Source organism: Aptenodytes patagonicus, unplaced genomic scaffold (genome assembly GCF_965638725.1).
Source record: "Aptenodytes patagonicus unplaced genomic scaffold, bAptPat1.pri.cur scaffold_128, whole genome shotgun sequence".
Classification (NCBI taxonomy): Eukaryota; Metazoa; Chordata; class Aves; order Sphenisciformes; family Spheniscidae; genus Aptenodytes; species Aptenodytes patagonicus.
The window spans coordinates 30,374-49,588 of NW_027472071.1; the positions used below are offsets into that span (position 1 = coordinate 30,374).

Consider the following 19,215-nt stretch of genomic DNA (forward strand, 5'->3'; position numbering starts at 1 on the left):
TTCAAGCTTTACTCTGTTTTTGGGTTTTTTTTTTCCCCTAAGTTATGTATCGATTTGCTTCTGACCACTGTAGCAAATCTTACAAAGAAGGTGCTTTCAGTTGAATTTTAAGAGATGTTGGTATTTCTGGGGTAGCGTGGTTACTTGATACTTACAACCTAGATTACCAGCTGCGATTAAATCAGCTTATGGTTGAATTTGACACGATTTATTCTTAAATGGAATCAGGGTCCCGTTGTGCTGGATGAACTGGTATTCTTAGCAGTATTGGCCGCCGAGTAATGATGCCGGTTTCATATCCTCAAGTTTACAAAACAATCATCAGATTTGGGGTTAATGCACACTTCCCCTGTATCAGATGAGCAGGTACCAATAGTCTTTTTGATCACTTTTCAGTCTGAGATACTTTCTAGTACCTGGAGAACTTGATTTCTGCTAGTACAAGGATGTTGGCAAGACCGTTGCTGTTCCTGTTCTCTCCCTGTCGTGTGTAGTTGAAGCTTTTGACCTTCTCCGTACCTGTTACGATTGATGTGAGCTGTGCAGAGGCTGATTCAGCGGATACTTTGTGACCTGCTTGTCTGTGGAGTGGACTAAGCCAGTCCTGCCTGCACTGCCTTCCTCACTGACAGTCAAGTCTTCGTTATTTAGAGAACTTGAAGCGTGGTTTGAGTGTAGCTTTCTATCGGCCTTCTCTAAGCACAAGTCTCAGCTGATCTCTTCAGTCTGGAAAGGAAGTCTGGAGAGGCTGTCTAGAGAAGAAATAACTGTTAAAATGGTTAAAAAGAAGCACGTGTGACTTTTTTTTAATTGTATTGACTCATTTTGGCATTAAGCGTCATATTCCTTAGCCAAACTCATTCTTTGGGGTTTTTTTTTCCCCCCTAGGCAAAGGCTCTAGGCCAGTTATAGTCTCTCCACCAGCAAGCATCGCTGTGGTAGACGGTGGGGACGTTACGCTGTCTTGCAATGCCACTGGCCTGCCCCTTCCCGTGATCCGTTGGTACGACAGCAGAGGACTTATTACCAGCCACCCTTCCCAGGTGCTTCATTCAAAACCGCAGAAACCTCCTCAAGCGATGCCGGGCAGCGCCGTTGCAGAGCCCACCTACTTCTCCGTGTCTCAAGCGGGCTTGAGCTCCTTGCACGTTAGGAACGTGACCCCTGAGCGTGCCGGGGAGTACACGTGCGAAGCCATCAACGAGCACGGCTCCGTGGTGTCAAAAGCCTTCCTTACAGTTGGTAAGCTTGAAGCACAAAATTGCACAGTCAGCTCCCCAATTTAGGTGAAAAATACCTCAAAATAAGAAAGAAATTAACGGCGGGTCGGTAGCGCGGGTATCCTGGGGAAACGAAGCAGAGGAGTCTAAGCTGTCTTCGTGGACCGGTTCCTCCCTTCCACCTTAGGCAGAGGAGAAATGGCTGTGCGTATTGCGTGGACTTGGCATTCTTATATGTGATAAAAACTATCCAAAGGTGGGGGTTTATATTTCTTGAAATTGCTACTAGGAAAAGACAGTTCTTATACTAAAGGCAAGATGGGAAAGAGAGTTTTCCTTTCTTCACATTGGAATATTATGTGATATTAATAACAGGTTTAAGCTCCCCCAAGTTCCCTTCACAAGAACCGAAGATACGGATTTTTAGTTACATGAAGTGACTTAAGTTTCTCAGCTCTTTTAGCATCTTGCCTTAGTAAATTTACCTGAACGTCGGTGGGATTTAAGGTCAGTGGAATTTAATATGTGGCCCCATATTTAAAATTCTTCGTTACCACCGATTAGAGTTTAAAACTCATGTAAGCAATTTGAAAAGATGCTTAAAGGTTCACTTAGAGGAAGAAAGAAAGAAGAAACCTCAAGAAAGCGATCCCATCATGTAGTTTTATAAATAAGTTATTGTTGGAACTTGCTGAGTGGAAACACAAAACTAAATATCATCCCAGAATTCAGTCTGTGTCAAATAGAAAAATCCCACTGCTTTGCCTCAGAATTTTATGGCAGTAAGTTCAATTTTAATGTTTTGTTTATTAACTTTTATCGGTTTCTAATATGTTGTACTAGCTGCTGATTATGTGCAGAGGGTGGTTAAGGCATTTGGTTTTGATATAAAAGTCCTTAAGTTGTTTCTGGGAGCTGTTAGGGTTTTAGAACAGTTCCCAACCGTGCCAAAAGACATGCTCAAACATTTGGATGTTTTAATGAAGAATTCGTGCCAGGTAGCACTTCCGAAGCACCTGAATGACTTAAGCTGTGATTCCAGTGCCTTTCTTTGGTAGTAGGAACAACTTAAGGAGCTCTCAGCCTCAGCAGCTTGTACCTGTAACTTGCCTAGTGCAAGCACACAGTAAGAGAGCTTATTTGGCTGAAAAATGTCCCCCTTCCCCCACCCCCCCACCCCTTTCTGCTGGATCTATTCCACGACGTGATTCATTGCATGGTCTTAAAAGCGGGCAGGGCAACTTAAGCCACCATCAAAGTGAGAAACCACCGAAATGTAAAATGATAGCCTTAGGATCCCATACCCATGGCTCTTATTTTAAGTCTGTTTTTAGCCGGTTGTGGTGTTTGCATGCATGGCAGTAGCTTCCCAGAGCTACTAAACACAGGGTTAAATCTCCAAAATAACGTCATCTAATGGAAACGAAGGAGAAAAATACGCTCCGTGAAGTCCGAGTAGCAGGCAGGTTGGTATAAAACACAAGGAAGAGCAGCGTTTATTGTAGATAGGTAGGTGATACAGCGGAGGGCAGGCTGAACCTGTCTTTTATAGAAGCCAGGAACCTCTGAGAAGTCTTGAGGTGATTTGAAAAACTTGCCAGGCGTGGGCGACTTCACTGACCTGCTGCGCTCAGATTTTTCAGAGCGCTTTCCCAGCCTGCGCTAAGGTACTCGGAGATCTCGCAGGGAGGAAGGATCCTCCGGTTGTTTAAGAAGCAGGGAAGCAACGCCTGGGAACGCGATCTGCTTTGCACAGCGGAGACGAAATACAAAGGTTGCGCTGCTGCCGTGCAAACCCAGGGCATGCCAGCGGGTTGAAATCTGCTTGCGTGTTTGCACCCCTGTTTCAAGAAGGGTGTAGAAGAGCTAGGAGAAGCGCTGTGAAACGCAGCAGGTTGGGTTCATAGGGGTGTGGAATAGCTTCTGCAGGAGGAGGGGCTGAAAAGGTGAGGGGTTTTTTACCTTCAAAATGAGGCGGCCAAAGGGGTTGAGCTGTAAAATACTGGGTATTATGGAGAATGTGAGCAAATGCTGTGAACGCGTTCTTTTAACGCCTGAATTTGGGACATTCGGTCCTTCTTTGGTTGCTGTCGGAGGCGGGATTTTGGGCGCATACAGCCTTTGGTCTGACCCAGCTCGGTGCTGCTGTTGTTTCGCAGTGGGGCTGGGAAGCCGAGGAAGAAGAGTAAGTCTCGGTGGCTGAGGGGAAAGGGATGGCACTAAAAGCAACAGCCAAAAAAAGGTCACATAATGACACAGCAGCAAAGAGAAGTCTGATGTACTGGTTTATATGGGTAGCAATTATGCCAGAAACTTAGCAAAAAGAGCTTAGATCCGAATTGCTTAATGGAAATTGTTACCCCGGGGGTTGTTTTCCCAAGCAAAAATACAAACTTCTTGCCAGTTGTTGACGACTCCCCTCTCGCAGCAATAAACACAGCCATGACTGCAGGTCTCCTGTCACCAGCCTAAACCACAACTCATTCTCCACGCGCCAGAGTCCGTTTTCCCCCCGTGCCAGCAGGCGTCGAACCATACCGTGCCCACCCACAAATCCTCCGGGTCCACCGCAATGCAGTGGGGCCTTCTGCCTCCTCGAGCGGCTACGGCATTTGTTTCCAATATTAACGTGCGGCGGTGCATCCCTTTTCCCCACTGCTTCGCTGACAGCAGTAGATACCCTTTCGCCTGGAGATGGTTCTGGGGGCGTCCGACGTTGTAAGCGAACTCCATCTGGCTTTGGGGACGTCCTCCCCGCGTTGCTCCCTTCTTCCCGTCTCCGAATTTTGTGGCATTGCTAAATAAATAGGAAGAAACAAACAAGGAATGCTTGCTGAGAGCGTGTCTTCAATTTGGAAAAGAGAACTTTCCTTCCCAGCTTTTTAAAAAGTGGCCAAAAATAGCAGCCACACTTGCTGCTGGTATTTTAATGGAGGTTTGGAGGAATCTGAGTCAGCCAGGCTAACACTGCCTAGGCTTTACATTACCAAGGAATTTGTTTCTTTTGTAAACCAAGTTCCCTTCATTCCCTTCCCCTTCCAGACCCCGGCACGTAACGTAAACCTACACAAATCTGAAAGGACGGACAGGGCTAAGAACATCTGGCAGTCCCGGCGCTGCAGCGTGCAACCGTGAGGAGCTGCGCTGGTTCCCAAAAGTTCTCGTTTTAAGCACTGACGTTTGCTTGTCCTGGAAAATCTCAGATGTCCAACCTGCCACCCCTTTCCTGCCTGGAATGCTGACAAGCCCTGCATCGGCCAAACAATGCTGCTTTTTTTTTGTCTCGCGGCCTCTTTCGAACTACTGATATTATATATATACTTTTTTTTCACACCAGGCAAAGTAAATAGGATGGAGGAGGCTGGAGCAGGATTTCTAGAAATGCGTTGGTATTAAATTGCATGTTAGATCTGCCTGTAAACTGAATTTATTCTCGGCATAAATTTTCAAATGAAGTAGTCGAGTCGTGCAGCTTTCAAAGCTGATCGAAATTACAGCTAAAACCTCAGAAACTGAGGTAGGAGAATGTCCTCTTGTGTGCACGCCAGTTCAGGCCATGAAAAGTTCCTTGTACAACTGCAATTAATTTAAAATTACTCCGTTTGTGTCACAAGTGTAGCTATATTTTTTTTTTTCTTTTAACATGCATTGCCGCTACTTAATTTATCGCAGATACTAGTCAAACCGTGCCTGTGGATGTCATGTTTCAGGTTTTCTGTCTTTGCTACTGTGTAAAAAGCAAAAAAACCCCCAAAACCAATCCAAAACAGGCCTGCCTCACTGTTCTGCTCTGGAAAAAAAGCCGGCGTGCAAGGGCGCAGCTTGGCACCGGGCTCAGGGCTGGGCGGGCATCCCTTGAGCTGGCTTTTTTGCAGCAGGGCTTGTTTGGAAACGACGCTCTTAAATGATTTAGCGTCCCCTCTGCGCGGGGCAAATGTATGTCATCTTGAAGATGTAACCAGACTCCTCCCTTTACAGTTCCTTTAGAAACTGGCACGACAGCAGAAGAAATGGCTCCCGTGGAGATTGCCCAGAGCGATGAAAGCGGCGGTGATTTTGGTGCAGAAACGGCGTTTTCGAGCTCGCCTCCAGCAAAATTGCATTTGGATGCAGCTGGAACGGAAAAAGCCTCGAATGCCGCCGCTCCCCCCGAAGCCCCCATCATCCTCAGCCCCCCGCAGACGCTGAAGCCAGACACGTACAACCTGGTGTGGCGTTCAGGGAGGGATGGGGGCTTGCCCATCAATGCCTATTTTGTCAAATACCGCAAGGTAACGTTTCTCCGTAGCGTCGAAGCAGCGCGCCGCGGCAGATGGATTTCGTTGTTTTAGGTTTCTCAAGGAACCAGTAATTGTTGTAGCGCTGGCGTTAACAAGAATGTGGTGTCAGGCCAGGGAGAATATAGAATATAGTTGAACCACAACATTACCACACAGGCAACTCGTTTTAGGGATGACTGAAGCTGGTCACAAGTACGCTGTTCCATCTAGTTTTAAGTGAGACTTATTCAGGAGAGCCCGGGCTTTTATTTCCTTTACGGTATCGTTATGGTCTACGGGGAATGAGGCTCCAGGGCGTGTTGTACACGACTTCAGTGATGTTGTTAATGCATTCGTGTGAGCAAGCTTGAATCTGGTGGGTACGCTTGAGATCAGAAGGGAACGTGAGTATGAGCCTGATGTGTCAGAGATTGCTACTCCGCGTCCCAAAGAGACGCTGTTGAACTGAAGTTATCAAATACGAAGGTGAACTAAAATTTCCTAAGCAGATACCTATCATGTCCTTAAAAATGGTGTGTCAACAGCGAGCTCTTTTGATTAAAATCAGAACCAAGCAATGCCTGTCCCCGTTCCTCCACGCAAACAGTTTTCTGCGTGGCAAAGCTGTTTGGTTTATTTCTCATAAGCTTTTTAATCCTCTACATCCTGATCTTGTCTTAGCCTGGAGGGAATACTTAGATTTTTGACCTGTTAGTTCCTGAAAACCTGGTGCCAAAGTCTGTTGATACAACTTCTCATCCAAAGGTGGTTGGTTCACATAAGCACTGAAAGCTTTGAATACTTCTTTGACCTTTTGGATGCTTACCCTTCACTCGCAACAATCCTTCCCACATTAAATGTGCTCACTCCTGTGTTTCTCGGTAGGGAGTTTACCATGGTTTTTTAGGGTGGTGTTCTCTTCGTGTCATTAAATTATTTTATTGATTTCCCTCTTTTAAAGGGGGGGGGGGGGAAGTTGGGGGAATAAAAGCCTTAGAAGAGTGGTCGCTTCAGAAGAAAATTCTTGAACAAAGACCTCTGGCATAACCTTTGATAATCCACGGCATTTAGATCTGCCTTCCATGTTTTATTAAAGTCTTATATTGTTTAGTAGTTTATTTTTGGTAGAATCTTTGTCTTTTCCTTCGGGATTTGGGATAATGTTTTCCCGCAAAGGTCAGGCATTAAGAGACTACCCTGAATCTCTTTCCTTTCTTAAATGGAGCTGGTGATTTCACTGTTAAATTAAAAAGTGGTTTTTTTTTTTTTAAAAAAAAAAAAAAGGAAACATGCATTAATAATAAAAAACAAATCTTTGGTCTCCCTGCTGGCTTTTTTTCCCAGCCTCGAGAAGTAACTAAGGCATACTTTTTGTTGCCTATTTTAGCCAATAAATATTTTAAAATGCTTAAGTACAGGAAAAGCTGGGACAGTTCAGGGAACATCTCTTTCTCATTAGGGTGTTGGGTCCAGCCCTTTAATGTCACACACGCTGCCGGCTAAAGGCTGATTGAAGTCTTCAAAATCATTTGGTCTCTTGCTAGTTTTAGCCACAAGTGAAAATGACCATTTTTTTTTTCCAAAAACAAGCGCGTGCGTGTGTACGGAGAGGGAGAGTAAGTCAAGTTTATCGGAGGAGCACCACGAAAGTAGTTGTGAAAGTGCTGATTTGTGGCAGAAGCACTTGGAGACAAACCGTAGGTAGATATAGGAAAACATAAGGAGTTTTGGCAAGCGACAGAGAGGTCCTTTGGATGCTTGTGTGCCAAAGTGATGAGGGGTTTGAGTATTACATGGGGTTCTAAGCAATTCACTGCTGATGTTGAGCTTTCTCGCCCTGTCCCGTGCAGCTGGACGACGGCGTCAGTGCAGTGGGAAGCTGGCACACCGTGCGTGTCCCTGGCAGTGAGAACGAGCTGCGGCTTACCGAGCTGGAGCCTTCCAGCCTGTATGAAGTTTTAATGGTGGCGAGGAGTGCTGCTGGCGAAGGCCAGCCTGCTATGCTGACATTTCGCACCAGCAAAGGTAGGTGCAGCACAATGTTCTCTGTGTCCTAGGCTTTCCAGAGGACATTTATTTAAATTACATCAGCTGTATGTTGTCTGCTAAGCCATATATGAAATGTTCTCAATTTAGTTGCTGAAGAACAGCCTCTAATAGCTAAAATAGCCGTAGGGCAAACTTTCCTGAGCGTTACCAGGGCTGTTGGTAAGTAGAAGCTATTAAAAGCTTGATAATATTATTTTTGGGATGATTATTAAGATTTATACTGTAAGGTTCCTCTTGCTTAAAGGAGCGAAGTCAGGGAGCGGCCTGTCCTTGTTCAGGTTTTTCAGAGTATTGCAAAAGAAACTCTCTGCGCCATCAAGTTTTCATATATCAACGAAACTGCTTCTGGTTTGCTTTGCAGACGCCTCGGTGAAAATCTCTCAGCTGACCAGAAGCCAGCTGTTTTGATAGTTGCGTGCAGACAGCGGCAAGCAAAAGAGCATTTCTAATCAAAGCAATTTTTTTTTTTTCTTTCAAGCTTCGATGCTGGTGGCTGTACTCTTAAGCATGCAAACAATCAGATATTTTTCATACTAAAGTACAAGAACCAGATAGCTTAAAATTTTATTAAGAATGTAATGTCTTTGTGAAATCTGTGAATTGATGCGACATACGTACTGCCACAGGCCAAAAGTCCACTCAGCCCGGTACCCTGGGTCCAGCTGTAGCCAAACCCAGCTTCCATAGCATTTTTATTGAACCTCTTTCTCTAGACATGGATTTCGGTGTGGAATTTTCACCACCTGTTGTGATTCCGTGATGAGAGGGGGCTTTGAAACCCAGGCAGGAGCCGGCAGCATCACCGCAAAGTGCAGTACTGCAGATGTTAGTACTGCAGGTGAACGGTCACTTATCCACAGCGCAAGAGTCCCCGGGCTGATAGGGGAAGTCTCCTCTCTTGCTCCCCTGAAGAAACTCTCTAATTGCTATCCTGACTGTTTAGGTTGTGATTTGGAGCCAGGGCTTTAGTCCCCTGCGCTGTAGCGAGTGATCTTGTGGCGTCAGCATGTTGTGAGAGGCAATGAACAGCATTTTCTTATCCAGTCCCGGAGCTGATGTGCTGTATATCAAATCTTTCTTAGAAAGAACATCATCCTCGAAAAACACTCAGGCTCTGTCTCCGCCAGTAGGCATTCCTAAACATCCCGTCATTCACGAAGGGACAAATAATTTCGGTGTCGTCCTTCCAGACCTGTCCCGACACAGCGGAGGTAGGTGTATGGGTTGTTCGTTAAACAATCTAATACGCTAAAAGTTGCGTTGCAAACAGATGCAGCTGAGTTAACTTGTGTTTATTACTGCTCTAGGTGCTCGTACTACCTCCTTTATTTCCTATTTATTCCTTAGGCCCCTTTGATACGTGTATTTTTCCTCTCTTGTGGGACTTCTGTGAGTGAGGTCAGGTATCTGCCGGATTTTCTGTTCTTCTGTGTGTTTCCAGAGTAAAAGATCGTAGTTCATGCTTCTGGGATAACTGAAAGGTTACCTTATTCCAGTCAGTGAGTTAGCATTTTAAGTACCTGCCTTGATACCTCAGGTTTCCACAGCAATGTTAAGTCACCAAGTATGCCCGTGTCAGAGTTTTAAGTTCTCAAAGTGGATTATATCTGTTCTGAATGTTTTCCTGTGGCTTCCCAAGGATAGGCTTGTTTCTGATGGCAAGAAGATACAACCACTTCCCAATAGGTGTGATTTTTTTTTTTTTTTAAAGCCTGGTTTCCAGTGAAAACAGAATGTTTCTAGTCCTTTTTGTCATCACCCCAGCCTTTGAACTCGTTGACCTGATTCAGGCAAATTTACTCAGGGGCTGAGACCTCGAAGGTGATTTGGTGTCTAAAGTTTGGGCAAAACCAAAGGGGAGTGGAGAGGTTTATTAATAATGCAGGCGAGGAGCGTTGCACGCTTGTGCCGGTGCTAAATATCAGAGGAGCCACCCAAGGGGACGCTTTACGTGTGCCCAGCTGCAAATGCTCAGCCTGCTTCATGCCCCCAAAAGCTGCTGGCTTGCTGTTCCTTGCTCGGTTCCTCCTCTCATCAGTGACGGGCTCCGTGTTAATGAATACAAGCTAGTTTTGTAAAGCCTTACAGCTCTCATCGGTCATCAGAATGGTTATCACCAGATTTACTAACACCACCTCTTTCCGTTCTCTCTGTTCCACTGCTGTCTGTAACTTCAAGCGAGTCCAGTAAGTATATCATTCGTTGCATGCTTTGTTTGCTCTTCGTTCTCATTTCTCTGGCAATACGGCGCTCGTTAGCGTGGATGGGTTGAAGTCTCATTGGGTCTGGGGAAATTTCAGGGTTTTGAAAATGATAACCGAATTTTTCCTGTTCCCTTAGTATGTGTTTCTGTTTCCATGTAGAAATGGGTTGGGGTAGCGCAACCCCATATCCTTTTTGATTGTTATATTGATAAAGTAATTGATTCCTTTGTCTTCTGCTCTTCAAGCATCTTTGCCAGAAGAGTAAGGGCAGTAGTTATTACAGGAGGATTTAAGATTCTCCTTGTTAATACATGAAGTCTAATTTAATCATCAGCAACGAGTTTGTTGGATTGCTGCAGAAAATGAAGTTTCAGCTGACTCTAATCCTCTGGTAACTGAATTTCTCATTTCAGTTCCAGAAGCTCCCGACCGACCCACGATCTCCACAGCATCAGAGTCATCCGTCTACGTCACGTGGATACCGCGAGCAAACGGGGGCTCCCCCATTACTGCCTTTAAAGTGGAGTATAAACGCTTGGGTCGAAACAGTGACTGGCTAATTGCAGCTGATAACATTTCTCCTTCCAAGCTGTCTGTGGAAGTTCGTAACTTGGAGCCAGGTATTAAAAACGATCTTTCCTTCACCTCAGCTGTTGTCGCTGTGGTCTTTGCTTAGATGACTGCGCTTCTGCTGAGAGAATACTGCAGCCCTCTGGTTGTTTCGTTTTAACTTCTGCTTGGATTATCCTGTTTCTGGGTTTTTTGGTTTGGTCTTGGGTTTTGGGTTGGGTTTGTTTTTTTTCTTTTGTGGCATAGGAGCCCGTTACATGAATTCAAGTTGATTTCTGGCTTTCCAAGTGGAAGGAAAAAAAAAAAAACACCATAATTTAATACTTGTTCTTGTGGAGAGGAGGGTTGTGTATTACTGCTATTTTTAACTTAATTGTCCTTCTGGTAAGCACTCAGAATGCAAAAAGAGAGAAATGCGTTAATGGAAAAACGTCTGTCCTGATTTCTGGTTTCTCCCAGTGTCCAGCCCTGAAAGCTCGGGGAAAGAGTGCAAGAGTAGGCGGAACGGATGAGGTCAGGTATCCTTTGAAGCATCTTCTCGGTGCCCACCGGTTTGCAGTTTAGGGACTTCCCGAGCTGATGGAGGCATCTCCATCTCTGTGCGTAATAGCCTTTGGATTTTTCTTGAGTGAATTTCCCTAATCGCTTTAGAAGCTGTTTATATTTCTCAAGTCCACATTAGTCTGTGGCAACGAGTCCTATGGTTTTTTTTTCTAATTGGACGTTGTGCAAAAAGTACTTCCTAATCCGTTTAGTCTCTCCTTGAATCCTGTTTCTAGTGCTTGTTTTGCTACAACGTCTTCTTTCTTTCACTTTTTCCCTTAAAAGGAGAAATGTATAGGTTCCGTGTGATTGCTGTGAACAATTATGGAGAGAGCCCACGCAGTGCAGCATCTCGCCCTTACCAAGTAGCCGGATTTACCAGCCGCTTTTCCAACCGCCCTATCACAGGACCTCACATTGCTTATACCGAAGCCATCAGCGACACTCAGATCATGTTAAAATGGACGGTTGGTATAATTCCGTCCTGTTCTTCTCACATTTGCAGGCCGGTTTTTACTGCTTCGGCTCTTAAAAGTCAAGAGCTGATTGCAGAGTAGTGAGTGGTGGTTTCCCCCGCCCTGAGACTCGGAGATGATCTTGTTCCTGGAAGAGGGCTAAGATGCTTCATGTTTGTATGGTAGAATTGGGTAACTTACTGGGCCATGTGCCTCTCGAGCCCTCTGCCCCCCATTTCCAAACCCTTTTTCCTCCTCCGAGACAGCCCTGTCGGTTGTTTGCTCCCTTTTGCGCTGTCTCCCAGCCTCCCTCCACCTCGCTCTCCCCTTCCAGCTCCCTGGGGATGCCACGGACCACCTCCTCGGGTTACGCCAGATGTGAGCCCAACTGGCAGCTCCAGTGAAAGGCTGCAGCTGCCTTAGTCCACCTGCTTTGGCACAGACATATCAAGAGGCACCAGTGGGCTTAACTCTCTCCAAACCCCTGTTCGTGCCCTGGGTTGCGAGCGGGTTGGCTTCCTTTCCTGCGATTCCTGCTGCTTTTGTCAATCCAGGCTGTGATGGCTGGAAGCGGGCGCTGCGTTTAAAACCCGCCGTCTTCCCTCGCATCCAGTAGAGGTTTCATGTTAGAGAAACGTTTTCCTTTCCCCTGTTACCTCGTCTTTTGTAAACAAGTACTTTAAAGTCCTTATGGAAACCCACAGAAATTCTTTGCTCTTGTTTTGAAATCTAACCCCCTGGTATACTTTGGAGGATTTAACGTGTAGAGTTCCCAGTGTTAGTTTGCTCTGCTAGCTCAGCCTTAAGAGATGTTAAGGATAATAAACTTAAAATAACCTCTAGTTCCTCAGGAGGCTGCATAACTTAAAGTGAAATATTCTTGAGCTGAATTTTAGAGTGACCTTAACTCTTTCTGAAGTAAAAATGGTCTTGTCTTTTCCATTTCCATTAATCACGCAAATTTTCAGGCCGTTCATGGTCAAACCCTAACTGACGGTTTGGAAAGTGATGTGGGAGGAAAGTGTCAGCCCCAGCTCAGTCTCTTGTCCCCGTGCTTCCCTCCTCTTTTTTTTTTTGGCTGGTCCGAGGAGTTTGGTGGCAGAGAGCTCTCCTGCAGCCCTGTGAGAACCCCTGGCGCTGTGCTCATCTTAGCTGTGTCTGCACATCCACAGCAATTGATAATCCTCTTTTCTGTCGTAGCTTCCGTGCAAACCTCCCCCTACACCTTGCTTGCACAACCTTATTAAAAAAAAATACATATTTCAAGGTGATAAGATATTCAGTGATGACAGCTCAGCAGGACTCAATTAAAATTTTTCTCCTCTAACGCAGCCTTTTAAAATTCTCTTTTAGTATATTACATCAAGCAATAACAACACGCCCATCCAAGGATTTTATATCTATTACCGGCCTACGGACAGCGACAACGATAGTGACTACAAGAGGGATGTCGTGGAAGGTACGGTGCAGTATACACCATGCTTAGTAACGCTGCTCGATGGGGAAGAACATCGCGTAGCCATGTTGGCTGTGTTTATATGAAATCTAAACTGTTTTTCCCAAACTAAGTCTTTACAATATATTTCACGGCAGTAGCTATCTCAACTACATAATGTCAAGTTCTGCCCACACATGGTCTTGTTTCTTCCTTCTGAAGCCTCTTCTACGTGGAAACTCGAGAACTACATACTGGTTTTAAGTTTGTCTTGTTATACTGCTGCAAATCCTTAACGTAGGTCTATTTAAACTGGCTTAGCTTAAAATAGCTGAGTGAAGAGAAAGCAGCGTAAATGAGATTTAACCCAGGGTAAGCGCATCTGCGTTACAGACTGTACTAATAACTAGCTGGCTTTTAAAATGATTTACCCCAGCACGGATTTTCTAAGCTAGGTAGTACCTTGTGTGTAATTACCTTGCTTAATTGCTTATCCTGCTATAAGGAAGTTACTTTTAGCCTCAAGTGCTGTAGTACGCTGCAAATGCAGGTATATTTTGTGCTTCATTTTGCCTTTTAATCAGGTTATATGTTTTTCTCCGTGCATATTAGATCATCGTTTTCCTGGAAGAAGTTATTAGATAATGTCTATATTAGTCCAGAAGTGGAAAATCCTTTTAAAAATATTTTACTTAATGTCCTTATTGCTTGGGCTGAGTAAACGTAGTGATCTCATTCTGTCCCGATGACGTTAATTATTTTTTCCCCTCATTTATTTCAGTTACAAGAGGAACGGGCCTTTATTTTGAAAATTTTCCCCTGCTAGACAATACTCCACATAGTACTTTGATGCGTGACATAAGCTTTTGCACACTATAAAGCTATTAAAGATCGAGAGTTTCGGCTCAGAGGATTGCTTTAAAGAAGCCTTATGCAGTCTGCACCTTCATCTGCAAATGTATTTTAGCCTTTGCTAGGCAGAACTTGTGTGTTTATAAATCTTATACACTAAGCAGTTAGTTGTTTAAGTGGGCTCCACTGTGCTGTGAAATTAGCTTGTTTCTGATTTTTTTTTCCGAGAGAGAGAGAGTGTGTGTGTGTGTGTATTGAACTCTTTGTGGCAGTCTGAAACCATTAGCGGCTGCTCTGCTCTGCCAAAGCCTGGAACAGAAACTCATTTGGTGGAAATATTTAAACTTTTCTTTACTGTGCTCCCCTATATTAGCTTTTTGGGGCCGGCGGGGGAGGGGGGAAGAGCTATTTTCAATTAAAGTGTGATTGGAAGCATTTGATGTGAAAGATGTAGAGAAACATGTGACTTAAGGTATTTTTGCCGTAAATCACTTGTTCTTCATTTCCCCCCCCCCCCCGTTGCCTTTGAATTAATCTGTCTGTTTTTTGACAGGGAATTTTATCTTGAAACGACTGCATGAGTTGTGGAAAAAGTGTTGTGATGCCTGTATTAGCTAAGTACTTGCCGTAGGCTTTCCTTACTGTTTCCTGTTAAGTCTTGTCTTTCGAGACATTCAAAACTCTGCAGAAAGCTTCCCCCCCCCCCTTATAAATGCCGCTACAGGCAAAATCAGATTTTATTTAGAGACTAAAACAAGCAAAAAGCTCGACTCAGATGGCTCCTCGGTATCTTTTAGCAGCTTTAAGCAAAAGCAAAGCAAAATCAGCCCTGTCCTGCATTGATGGTCTGAATTTCTCTGTTTCGAGGGTCCTGGAGATTGAATTTTAAATGTAAATGCAGTCTGATGTCAGTTGTTTAAATGTTTTTCCTTGCTAATGGTGCACGAAGAGGACAGTTAAAGTGCCTGTACTGATTCCAGTTCCACTAATGGTTTGAAGCGGAAACTAAAACCTGGTGTAGTAATTACCAAAAGGAATGCTTGGGGGTGGGGGTGACGGGAAAACCGAGTATGAATCTTGGGAAAACGTGCGATTTAGGGACAGGCCGGTTCCAGCTTCAGCCGGGGCTTGTCTGCCCTCACTTGGGACGCCCGGCATGCAAGGGATGGAGCTCGGACCGCGCGGTGCATCCCCTCCCGAAACCCCCGAAACGAGATGGGATCCTCCTGGGTACCCCCTGCCCTTTTTCGGCACCTGGGCTTGGGTCCCGGAGAAGTTCGAACACAGTCATGGTGACAGCCCCCGCCAGCCGAGCAGGCTTTATTTTTTTTTTTTTTTATTAATGCTTAAATCAGTAGGTGGTATGACAGTTTCTTAGAAACGGTGGAAACAGTTCAAGGTGGTATTTTCCAAGAGGGATTAAGAGTGCTCAAACAGTTAATTAAACTCCCTTAAAAAAAAAAAAAGGGAAAAAAAAAAAAAAGGGGGGGGGGGGTCGCTGTTTATTAAAATTTGTCACAAGCCCGTGAAAGTAAAAACTGAGAGTGATTTATGTTGAAGTGCTCAGTACTTCAGGAGGGTGTCTAAATGAAATGCTGGCCGGGAGCCAGAGATGACAAAACCGTCCTATTAGAGAAGATTGCTTGGCCTGGGATCCGTCTCTGCAGGGGCAGGCAGCGCGAGAGATGGCCTCGCTGTCTAATTTTTGTTTCCTAGTATGTTTAATAAAATGCACGTTCAATTATTTGCGGTTTCGGCTAAGTTGAGCAACACAGATGCATCCTTCCTGCGGAAAAACGAGCCGTTTCAGTCGGTACCTCGCACCTCTAGGGATCCTGCGGGATTGCAGACTGGGAGAGGGTCTTATCACAGTGAAGTTTTTCCCCTGTCCCAAGTTTAATCTGTTTTCTGTGCCAGTTTTTCCTTGTTGTTTGCCCTGCGTATTGTAAATAGCTAGCATAACCCATCCTAAACCCATCCCTTCGGCAGTTTCATATTTAAGATGCACAAAACTGCTGTTGATTTTAAATGTACAGATGCTGGAAACTTGGATGTCTGTTTTTTGAGTTTAGCAACTTCTGTTTTTTGAAAAGAAAGACAGGGTTTTTTTAAAAATCAATTGAAAATACTGGAAAAACCCACCTTTATTCATCAAAAGGTTCTTCTAAGAATCTATTTCGCAAGGCAGTGCGAAAGTCTTAGGATTTCAAGTAAGTCCGTAAATGGTTAATAAAGACTTTTGTGCTAACAGGAAAAGCCGCAATACTCCTGCGCTTTATAGAGAAAGACGCCGCGACATACTCGTAGCTAATCCTGGCTCATGCGAGTAAATGAAATGCAGTTGATTTATTTTTCTTCTCCCTTCCCCGCCCCCCCCCCCCAGGTACGAAGCAGTGGCATTTGATAAATCACCTGCAGCCAGAAACATCTTACGACATTAAAATGCAGTGCTATAACGAAGGTGGTGAAAGCGAGTACAGCAACGTGATGATCTGCGAAACCAAAGGTGAGCGCCGAAGTAGCGCGTCCGCTCGCCTGCGAGACCGTGTGAAGGCGGCGTTTTGTGGCGTGAAATATCCGCTGTGTTGAATTTTTTTTTTGCAGTGCAAAAGTCAGCTGCGATGAAGGCCGTAACTTTCTGGAATGTTTTGGAGGATTGTTTTGTCTTCCGAAGCTGGGATTATTTTGAACATGCGGAAACTGATACGTTGCGCTCCCGAGAAAGGCTCTTAGCAAAGCTCTGCAGATTTGCCTGGCCTAAGAGATAGTATTGTCGTTCTGGGGTTGGGTGTTTTGGTTGGTGGGGTTTTTTTTCCCTTTGCTGTGCTGATAGCCTCTCCTTAGGAGACAGCCATGCTCTTGAAGATGACAGAATTGATTTGTACGTCTGTTTTATGTCTTCGGGGCTCTGTGACACGTTGTATAAGTGCAGACCGCAGCAATTGATGGTTATGTTGGCTGCCTCCATCACTAATCCGGCGTGCCTCTGGCACAAAGTTTGTACCGTTCTCTGGAAGTGTCAGATATGGCAGTCACATTTATTTTGCAAAGAATTCCTGTGTCCTTTAATCTCTAAAACCAAGTAAGGCTGTAAAGGGAAAATGCAGACAGTAAACTTCAAATGCAGTGCTATGAAAAAATGTTTTTCAAAAAAAAAAAAAAAAAGCCCTCTAGGAGCGTAAGCATCAAAATTTACCTAAGTTAGTAGCGAAGCCTTTGAAAGAAGGGCTAGGAGCTGCAGGGCTTCCAGACTGCACGCACAGTTGGTCTTCCTCCTGCAAGGAATAGAACTTTCTTCCCTAATTTTAAAATTGGCAAGATGTAATCTGTCGTTCATACTGACTCTTACTTAAAATGTGTCTCCTCCAGGCTTATGGGGGGGGATCCAGGCTTACCTGACATATCTGCGTGGAGGTGCTTGTGTCTCTCTGACCAGCTTCACTCCTAAGCCGGGCACCTCTTCTAGGTTTTTAGTGTCAAATGAAATTAATCTGAGCTGTGGTGTGCTGAAAACTAATGTAAATTTAATTCCCGGGTTAAACTAGCATCTCGTTTTCAGTGATTTTCTGTTCAGCTCTTAGTATCTTCAATAGTATGGTTTTGAAAACAGTGTTAGCAGGGTTCACGTCAGATAAAAGTAGGTCATCTGGCAGTGGTTAGGCGATAGAAATGCATGTTGTGGTTTTTCCTGACCTCAGAAGTGGAAAGATTTGCGTTCGTTCAAGTTGGGAGTTAGTGCAGTTCTAACCATGCGTATGTAGAGTCGCTCGTTAAAGTTTTGAGTGACCTCAATGAGGGGGTTAGCAAGCTGGATAATAACCGTTTTCCAAGGCAAATAGTTATTACCCAATAGTAGTTGGCCTTCTCGTTATAGGTTTTTAATATTGACTTGGAAGCTTTCTTTCTGAGGCATTAGGATTCTAACTCAGCAGTCATTATTTTCATTTCGTAAAGAAAAAACGCATTTAGCGAACGCACCCGTACTTGTCTCTTACTTCATCCAGTGAAACGCACGCCGGGAGCGTCCGAATATCCAGTGAGGGACCTGAGTACGCCACCAAATCCCCCCGACCGGGTTGGGGGAAGCGGAGCCGGGCCTGCAAACGGCCCCGTTCGGAGCAGTGACATGCTGTACTTGATCGTGGGCTGCGTCCTCGGGGTGATGGTCCTTATTCTCATTGTTTTCATTGCCATGTGCCTGTGGAAGAACCGTCAGCAAAACGCCATGCAGAGTGAGTTATTTTTGGTTTCCTTTCACGATGAAAATATTATCAGAGTAAAATTAGTGAAGTCCATATTACATTTTATGAATGGGAAGCAGTTTCCTCTTATAAGCCAACTGGCATTTATTTAGAGACTTGTACTTTCTGGGTGTGCCTTAGGTGAAGATGTGGGATTTTTTAGGAGCAGCAACGTCTCCATTTCTTTGCATTGATGCTTGCTGCCCTGCTGCACAGTCGTGCTGCAGTTTCACCCAAAGAATGGTTTGTGAAATTCCCGGGCAAAGCGTCTTCAGCTTTTGTTCAACTTTAAGCACCTGCATAGGTTCCTGCTGTTGGCAGTGGCAGAACTTGTGTGTAACCGTAAGTACTTGTTAAAATGTGGAGACTTAAGCCCTGGATCGCTCCCTCTCTTGAGTATATCTGGAAAGAAAAAGAACTTGCAGCGCTTGGAGGACGAGTCCCTTGTTACTTCTCAGTCCCTTCATACTAAAATGGAGTTCAATGTCCAAGTCTTTCAGAGAGGTGTTAATAAGGAAAACCTGCCAGTTTGCGAGTAGGAGCCCTGAGCAGACGCGTTGGAGCTTAAGCACGCTTTGCAAGGTGCTCTGTACCCACCAAACGATTCTGTGCTAGCAGAATCTCTTGAGTGGTCTTTTCTGTTCCTAATGCATAAATCAGCCTTGCTCTTTCCACAGCCTGTGGTTATTTTTAAATGTCCTTACTCTCTCACGAAGAGAAATGAAACAAAACTTCTTGCAAGATAAGATAGTGCCTTCAACTGTGGCCCAGAGATGTTTTCTGGAAGTAGTTCGTAGCAGATAGCAGAGGGCCTATTGATGATCCAAATGGCCCGTTTTTAGGATGCTCTTCGTAGTGACTGACGTCAGCTGAGTCCTTTCAGGCCAACGTTCCTGGTCTGTTCTCCAGGATGCGGTTGTCTTCCGTTTCTACGTTTGTGTACTAAGCACTTAAATATTACAGTTAATTTACAAAAGCTGTAGAAAGAGAAAATAAGTTTCTTTTGTTTCTTAGAGGCACTCATTTAAGTTCTCATTTGGCAATAAATCTGCTTTCGGTAATAATGTCTTTTGCAGAATATGACCCTCCTGGCTATCTCTATCAAGGGGCGGACATCAACGGGCAAATGATCGAGTACACGACCTTACCCGGCACAAGCCGAGTCAACGGCAGCATCCACGGAAACTTCATAAGCAACGGCGGCCTCAGCAACGGCTGTCCGCATGTCCATCATAAAGTTGCTAATGGAGTTAACGGGATCATGAATGGAGGAGCTGGACTGTACCCAGGGCACACCAGCTCCCTGTCCAGGACGCACATGGACTATGAACATCCCCACCATCTTGTGAACGTAAGCTCTTGCACCGGGTGGAAGGCTCAGCCTAGA

General features: G+C 44.8%; 1 protein-coding gene across 4 annotated transcripts in view; it reads left to right on the forward strand.

The window, feature by feature from the left end:
- CDON (cell adhesion associated, oncogene regulated) overlaps positions 1-19,215 on the forward strand; it is a 54,687-nt gene that overhangs the window by 26,899 nt on the left and 8,573 nt on the right. For 2 of the 4 annotated variants that reach the window (XM_076363827.1, XM_076363830.1), the window contains exons 8-17: positions 889-1,242; positions 5,199-5,491; positions 7,330-7,504; positions 8,611-8,739; positions 10,146-10,352; positions 11,131-11,312; positions 12,654-12,759; positions 15,971-16,093; positions 17,592-17,819; positions 18,905-19,179. In XM_076363827.1, coding sequence (XP_076219942.1) covers positions 889-1,242; positions 5,199-5,491; positions 7,330-7,504; positions 8,611-8,739; positions 10,146-10,352; positions 11,131-11,312; positions 12,654-12,759; positions 15,971-16,093; positions 17,592-17,819; positions 18,905-19,179 — 2,072 coding nt within the window. The remainder of the gene's footprint in view (positions 1-888; positions 1,243-5,198; positions 5,492-7,329; positions 7,505-8,610; positions 8,740-10,145; positions 10,353-11,130; positions 11,313-12,653; positions 12,760-15,970; positions 16,094-17,591; positions 17,820-18,904; positions 19,180-19,215) is intronic. The other 2 variants (XM_076363829.1, XM_076363831.1) reach the window with 2 other exon arrangements.